Below are 8,626 nucleotides of genomic sequence, written 5' to 3'. Positions count from 1 at the left end.
TAAGTAAGTTAGTACGTGTGTGTGTGTGTGTGTGTGTGTGTGTGTGTGTGTGTGTGTGTGTGTGTGTGTGTGTGTGTGTGTGTGTGTGTGTGTGTGTCAATAAACTGTGTTTTTCCAGCAGCAATCAGATATTTCCATGGTGATGCTGGCGGTCTCTTTTCTATCAGGATTTTTCCTATGGGATTGTTTTGTATTGCTTTTGAGAGAGGATGCAAAACACACTCTGAACATTTTGCATCTCATGTGTTTGTATGTACTTAAAACCACATCTATTTCTCTTTTATTTTTTATTTTATAGCTAAGTTCAAAGACATCTGTCCCGGTGGGATGGGCTACACTGTTCTACCCAATCCGCCTGTCAATAAGCCAATCACCATCAACCAGGAGCCCATTGAGATTCCTCCTCAGCCCCTGCCCACCCAAGAGAGACCAGTGGAGGCCTTTGGGAAGCCAGAAGAGTTTATACCAGGTGAGTCTCTACCATGGAACTTTACTGGTGCATTTCAGTTAGTTTAGTATAATGGTATATTCACAAATCCATGTAATAAAGCAGTGGAAGTAAATTACTATAGATGGTAGTTCTGGAGGGGGGGTATGTGTAGCGCAAGCTAGATGCTTGTGTGTTTGTTGTTAAGCGTTAAGTGTTAAATACAGTTTAACAAGATAGGAATGATGGCAGACCCATATTTTCTCAGTCAGGGATGCAATAGCACCTGAGTGAGGCAAAGAGCGCACACATCTTTTCATAAAGACATTTCTTCCAGCTTCTCCTGGATATCCCTTCTACATGTAATTCCTGGGAAATGCGATCCCTTCAGTGCACATCAAGAACTCTCACACCAGTGTGTCACGCCCAAAACATCGAGGAGGCCGACCATTTGACAAACCCCATTTTTTGGTTAACCTATTCTACACGGCCCCCCGATACCGGGGGGAAAAAAGCGTCATCTGCAGGAAACAGCGTCTGAGGGCATCTTAATATATAATAAACTATGAATGTTTTATATCCTTGTAACGGGAAGAAACTCAGCTAACTGATCTTTTTTTTTTTTTTTTTTTTAAACCCACAAAGCTAACGCTCTGCCTCTGAATTAGCCACGAGCGGGAAAATGCTAACGCATTACTGCACAGAAACTCACTCATAACACCCTTATTACTTATCGTAGCTGCACGTCCAACTGATCGATTAGCATCGTGAGAAGACACAGAATCGATCGGTACCTACATTATCACTCCATGATAAGAACTTGCGAAGATATTAACAAGAACAGACATCAAAACTTGTGGCGCTAGGTAGCTAAAAACGACAAAATGTGTCGTAGTCTGGTCAAAAGTGGTCTTAAATGGCATTAAAACGATGAAAAAGGCTGCTGAAGTTAATCCAGAGGTTAACCCAATGTGTCTGTGTCCCTTTGAAATGATTTCTAATAATCCATAAGCAATAAACCTGCTTTTCCGTTTCCAGATGTCAGAGCGAGAGATAGGTTCGCTCTCATGCAAAACTGCGTGCGCATAGCTCTCATTTCTCAATGGTAAGGTGTGTGTGTATGGGGAAATTCCCCTTCGATTATATTGGCTCTAAGGGTCAAAAAGAGATGTCAATCACCAAAATCGACCAATGGGTTCCAGAGAAACGGTAAAAACGGCCATTTCCATCTTGATACAGGGTACTTATTATGTTGTACTTTGGATTCCTAAAGCGTTTAGTCTACCTTACCATCATCCAAGGGTAGTTTTCACTATAAGTAAAGAAGAATTTTTGGACAGACACTATAATTTACAGTTTATCACTGTGTTCAATCTGAATTTTCTTTAAAATAAAAAACATATTGATTCTGAATTTTCTACATCCAACTCACAGGTTTATCATTACTTTGAGGAAAAAGATGATTAATTTCCCCCTTTTAGAAGTGTAGTTATGGTCATTTGTTCTGGAAATGTCATTTTCGAGCCTGAGACCTGAAAAACAGGCTCAGGGCTTAACAGGTTAATGTCAATTATGCCAATTATTTCTAATATGAATAAAGAGCTTGCATCACAACAGCTTACGCTTATAACTTGCCATCAATCTCACAATCCTTTTTTTATCATCGCTCATGAATAAGATCTATAAATACCTGAACTGCTTAATGTCGCAAATGTTCTTTTAGGGCATTGTAATAATGAGGGCACCACACTGCAAAAGGGTTTTTTCCACAATTAGAAGTTGCCAGTATTAAACTGTCTACACCCCTGGATGTTTAGGGGGTAAGAAACACATTGGTGTTATCAAATGTAAAACATATAATTAATAAATGGGTGAAAATTGCTTGTGTCCATAATTGGCAGCATTAATACCCACATGACAGCTCATTGTTACTTAATTCTACTCCACTACCATTCAGATGTTAACCTGGTATTTTTACTCCACTACATTTATTTTAGTTACTTTGCAAATTCTGGTTAATGATGTGAAATATAAACAACCCTTAAATCAGACTTTAGTTACACCTGAGTAAAATTCTACGAAAGTGCCAACAATCAGGAGAGATATTTGATAGTTGGTGCTTGAGAAGACTAAACATTTATCTGCAGATCCCTATAAAGTATATTCATTACTCGTTATTCTCTACTAATAGTTAATTGAAGATTGTATAATGGCTATTTTGCACATCCCTTTCAAGATTTCAAGATTTTCAAAGGTTTATTGACATATTATATACGCAACTATGGTGTAGTTATGCAATGAATGAAAAACTTGGGTCGCAGGTTCCTTATCAGTGCATTAAAAGACATCTATCTCCACCATTAAACTGTCATATTGTGCATATTTCTTATACTATATACTATAAGAGTATAATTAATGTGTATAATATCAGTTAAAATAAGTGCTACAACATAGTTAACATTGCAGGAAAGCAATATATTAGTACTTTGTCAGGCTTAATATTTATCTGTAGATACCCCCAATGCTTTTTTCTTATTTGAAAGAAGACCTTAACCTAAAGTATTCTTTAATGTTTAAATAAAGCCTTATTAGCTTGTCTGTTTTGCACATCCTCTTATTAATATCTTTGTACATCCTGCGCTAAACTGTTTTACAGTAGAGATCACTTACAGTATCTTCTTGACTTTTTTATATTCTATATTTCTATCATTGACCTTCTACTTTCCCCCTATTTTGTAAGTACTCTTAATATTTTTTTCATCAAATATAACATATTCAACAACAACATTCAATAACGTGCTTTAACCACTAGGGGGTGCGGGTTACAAAACGGTCAAGTTTAAAGTGTTAACACAACAAATTATACTTTGTATTATTAGTGTAGGACACTTATGTATGTATAACATCTGAAGATGTGTAGTTTTATTCATGTTTTCTCATAATTGTACAGGATATTGCAATATCATTTGACATGTTTTACTTCTACACATTAATATCTGATTTGTAAAACATCACAAACAGAAAGGTATATCCGTCATTTAAAGAGCCTGTGACACGAGTTTCCCCCATCATCCAAACCCATCAATTTGAGTAAATATTGTCCCCTTGAAAACCGTTACTGAACTGATTTTGGATATTTGTACTTTGATAACTATTAATCTGCCCTTCAATGTTGACCATATTCTGGATTTTCTCGGGATTCTTCAAATCCCGCCAAATTATGTGTGATGTCATTGCGGGCCAAGCGCTCCAGCTGCACCGTTCAGGATCCCAGCATCTGCATGTAAACGCACGATGGCGGAAACAGCAGCAAGCTCAGACAGCGATGACAGTTTAATTTTGAACGTGTCTGAGAGCTCATATGAGACTGAAGGATCGGTTTATGTTGTATCTGTTAGAAGTTTAGGAATTAGGTGCGTCAATATGGGCGATAATACGGTCATGTAGCCAGTGGTGGACTGGGACTAAAAATCAGCCCGGGACTCTCGACCGGCCCACTTCGGTAACGCTAGTAAATTGTCAACGGGGGGAGTGGGGGATGTGCTAGTGACTTATCCGACCGGCCCACTTCGGTACCGGCCCATCGGGATTTGTCCCGATGGCCAGTCTGCCACTGCACCCAGCCCAGCCCAAGTAAACTGTCAACGGGGGGAGCCTCGCTGCGGGGAAACGGTGGACCTAGTGTCCCGATCGGAGTCGGAATAATAATAATAATACTAATCATAATCCGTGCATTTTATCCATTAATTTCCCCAACATTGTGGTAAAAAAACCACACGTTTAATCCATGTTGGTGTACAACAACTACAAAAAGCATCGGTTTGTTTTTTCATCAGGAAATGCAGACCGGCTCAAACAAACGATTTTTAAATCATCATCCTCACGATCATTTAATATATCATTTGCCGAATTGACATGAAAGCACTAATAAATATAGTTTCATCCAATTGAGTTTACAACTACAAAAATAATCGATTTGTTTTTATATCACATCCGACGGGAGGAAATTCAGCAGCTCTCACTACCGATTTTTAATCCTAATTTAATCATCATCTTCACCACGATCGTTTATGTTTATGTTCGCCGAATTGACATGAAAGCACTGACAAATATGAATATACTCTAGTCAACTTCATTAAAACGTTATTAACGTGCCTAAACTCAGTAATTCGCCATTTGTACGCATGACAACATACTTTGTCCGTGTTTGACTCTCTCGCCGCACAGTGAAGCATTCCCGCATTGACGTCACTCCCGGCTTCCGCCAAAACTTCAAAATGAGTCGAAGGAATTTCCCCGCGATGTTCGAAATGATTGATATTTATCGGAACGGTATCGCACCTTCTTTTTTAAACTGACGGTTCGAGATTACTAGTAGCCCAATATTTCATTGCACAACAGTTGTTGGGAGGCTGTCCCATGCTCTTTAAGGGTAAGCTATTGACATTCTGATTCCATAGATGTGTCTCCCATCACCCAAAACCCTTGACTATTCTCTCAACTCAGTATTTACATTCTTTAATTCAAAGAAAATCAGTAATATCTTTAAAAACTACAAGTCCTTTTCTATAAGCTGTGTACCGTTATGGTGTAAATATAATAATATATATAATAATTTACCAATTGGAACAAATATAAAAGTCAGCCGAATTACTGTTGATACTGCAAGGAGACGTATTGTGTGAAGAGAAATTGAAGATGTTGTTTAATTGCTGATATATTTATGATCCATGTCACGTATTCAGCTTCCGTGGCAGTTCCTCATGTTTGTCTATAGTCTTCTAATCAGGGCTCTATAAATAAAGAACTACGGCAGATGTGTAATATTTAATGCAGCCGAATCGTGTATTGCAATGCCGTTATGTGATGACTTTCAAAGAGAAAAGCAAGCACACTCGGATTAAAGTATTATTTTCTTCTTTTCAATTTTTTCTTTTTTCGGATTTCATATCGCATAAACACCATATCCCAATGTGCATTGCGGTTAAAACATCCAATCACCGAGCTTCAACCATAGCTGAGGATCTTGGGTGATCAGTTCAGTGGGTGTGTATCGCCTACGTCTGTTTCCGGTGACTTTATTTTGAAATTCAACGGACGGCAAAAAAGCCCGATATCATAGAATTAAACAAATAAATAAAAACAAGGATAATTGTGTGTTATTGTTGAGTAAATAACAGTGTTATTTAGAAAAGAATAACAAATTAGAAGGAAAAAATATTGAATAAATACAGCTGTCAGTATTCTGAGCCCCATTTCTTTTCCTCACGGACGGCAAAAAAAGTCAGACATTATACAATTTAAAATAAAAACAATAATGGTGGGTTGATATTGAGTAAGAAAAAGTTTTTATGAACCACACAGCTTCAGGTCTTCCAAGACCCGAACGGACAAAAAGACGTGGTGCACGCACAAAACACTCTACCAATAGAAATACATTGCTTTTAAAGTCGTTCTGTGTGACAAGAAAAAGGGGGGAAATCGTGATGGTGAACACGAATAAATAGATTAAATGTTGTGACTATAACACGAAATGCCGTGAGACTGGGTTGAAAATCTACTTGATATGCATGTATGTGCCATATACCCACTAAGAAAGGTTTTCTGTGTTGATGGTAGGGTGAGTCTGTTCTTTCCCCTACCATCATTGACATACAGTGTATGCAGTGGAGAAAAAGATAGATACAACCCACCTACCCAAGATAGCGTCACACAGTATATTATGTTACAAACTTAGATTAAAATGTTTTGTTTTTCTTTTCCGTGGTCAGTAGCAACAACTGCACCAGAGCAGGTAGGTTTGGAGCTTTAAGAAAGTAGAGGCAGTTTGCATGCTCACAGACAATCACAGCTGCTAAGGAGCTGCATAATTAATTCTGCATGAAGTCAGCAACGTTGCTGCATGACTCTGAGCTGGTCATCACTTGGCAATGTGTAAACCTTCGATGTGTTTATGTTAACGTTAGAACAGAAAACAGATAGAGAATTAAATCCAGACTGAAGTCTCTGCACAAGTGGCTTATTTGTTCTCTGGTTTTCTCGCTGAGCTGTTTCTTATTTCACTGTTTATGCACTAAATGCTAATCTGCTTCATAGTACTGCGCCTGGAATGCATGACAGAAGCAGTGTGCAAAGCTGAATAATGGATCGAAGAAATGAAAACAGTGTTCTGTTGACCTTGTCCATTTGGTTTTATTGTCTGTGTCTTGTCGTTGAAGGAGCCGCTAGTTCCTGTTAGCGATAGGCCAGTAGTTGAGCCCATCCTGCCCCAGCTGTCTCCGGGTGTTTCCACTGTCAAGATGGAGGCAGCCTACCCAGGTGTCTGCTTCACTACACTCTAAACTTTGTGCTGTGTCAGGCAGTTTAGGATATCTCACACACAGCTAGTCGAGCTCAGAGCACTCTGTCTGACTCAACTGTCCTCAGGTCCAGTTGTGCTGAAATTGTAGAATGCTAACAATAGCACACATTTTAGCCAACGTGTAGTAAAATGCTAACTGAAGTATGAAGAGAAGCAGTCGAGACTGCTGAGGGTTCAGATGATTAGTCTGAAATCCTAAAAGATCCCCTGTACTGTGGCTTACACTGGCATTTTGAAGCTACTCATTATTATGTTCCTTTATTTATGTGTTATTCCTATTTGCAGACATATATTTGTTTTGATCTTTTCCAGCTAAACGTATGCTTTTGGAATAGTGGAGCTCCTTTACTGGTGGAGCTGCCATATTTTTAAAATCTGAAATATTGGAAAAAGATAGGTTTAATGTATATAGATCATAGATTATTATTTATATAATACAGTATATAGGTTTACCTAATCATCACGGATGTAAAAAAAAAAACAGTACTACACTTTTCAAACAAGAAAAATCCAACATGTCTGTCATCAATTGGCAAACTGGACCGAGAGAAACAAGGGAGATTCATTAAGAATGCATACAGGGAAGTTTGAGATGTGTGTGGGAAGCTGCTTCAGGATAAGCAGTGAAAAAGCACAATAACAAAGTAATAACTACCTACAAAGTAATATGTTTGAAGGTGATTTCAACTTGTATTTATTATAATATTAGAATGCAGTTATACCATGCAGAATATTCAGCGCCGCCCTTCGGCATGGTAGTGAAGTATTCTGGTTCTCATTCCTTTGAAGGAGTCTGGTCATTCTCTTTTGATGTCATTATCATCACATTTTGTTCTAAAAACTGCTGCTGATGGAACAGGACAGCAGAAACACATCTCCTGTTGAAGACTGAAAACTCATCTGCTGAGACTGCACCTTGGCCTAATTTTTTGAGTAGAAAAAGTACCATGTTTGATGGAAAACACATGTTGACTTAATTTAAAATAACTGTGTTTTTTGATTTGGTAGAGGTTGTTGAGAGGAGCTCTCCGCCCGCCCCAGTGGAGATCCTCCCGTCTAACGCCGGACAGGGCATCGCTCCCACACAGTCCGCTGGTGAGACTTCTCTTTTTTTCTTTTGCTGTGGTATATTCTGCTCTGTTTTTAGAGTTTTATTCTGAGGTAAGTAACAGGTGATAACTGAGCCACCCTCTTAAAAAGGTATATATCAAATGAGCTATACTTGGAGGTTGTACACACACATATCTGAACCACTCGTGTCCTTGGTGTGTCCCGAGTCTCACTGAGTTCCTGACAGGTCACTGGCTAAAAAGGTGTTATAAGAATAATTGACACACAGATTCGTCTGTCTCCTCTGCTGCAGGACTCTGATATATTTAGCAATATGACCACATCTAAAGACAAAACTCCATCATTCATTCTGTGATAGTGTTACAGTTAGCAAATGTTGGTGTACCAAGAGCCTCGTTCAAATGACAGAAGTTGTTGGTAGCCATATTTCTTCCTTTCCAAATAAGCTACGGTAGTTGTTCTCTACCGTCTCTTCTTTATTCTTTAGGGTTCATTTGAAAGGTCCCCTATTATACTGTTTTTCATCAGTAAATTACAGGTCTCAGATATATACAAAAGATGTCTCTGAAGTGATTGGCTCGAAATACCAAACAGATCATTGTAGCATCCCATAATCCCCTCTGTTTCATCCCTGTTTCAAAAGTGCTGATTCTATGTCTGTTACTTTAGATGAAAATAAGGAGCCCCTCCCCACGCCCCTCTGAGAGATATTTGGTTAAAAAGAACACAATGGTGCTCTAGGAGGAGATTCGGGTGATCAGGTGGGT

General features: G+C 38.6%; 1 protein-coding gene across 1 annotated transcript; it reads left to right on the top strand.

The window, feature by feature from the left end:
- Window positions 1-296: 296 nt before the first annotated feature.
- On the top strand, window positions 297-7,883 carry LOC104960570 (latent-transforming growth factor beta-binding protein 1-like; the record flags this gene model as incomplete). The annotated part of the gene is made up of 4 exons (XM_010788642.1): window positions 297-469; window positions 6,199-6,221; window positions 6,646-6,745; window positions 7,797-7,883. Coding segments are annotated over exons 1-4 (352 nt in total), but the record flags the coding sequence as incomplete, so codon positions are not given.
- Window positions 7,884-8,626: the final 743 nt, after the last annotated feature.

Source organism: Notothenia coriiceps, unplaced genomic scaffold, assembly GCF_000735185.1.
Source record: "Notothenia coriiceps isolate Sejong01 unplaced genomic scaffold, NC01 NC01_scaffold00031967, whole genome shotgun sequence".
In the NCBI taxonomy this organism is placed as follows: domain Eukaryota; kingdom Metazoa; phylum Chordata; class Actinopteri; order Perciformes; family Nototheniidae; genus Notothenia; species Notothenia coriiceps.
This window is presented reverse-complemented; position numbering and strand designations above follow the sequence as displayed.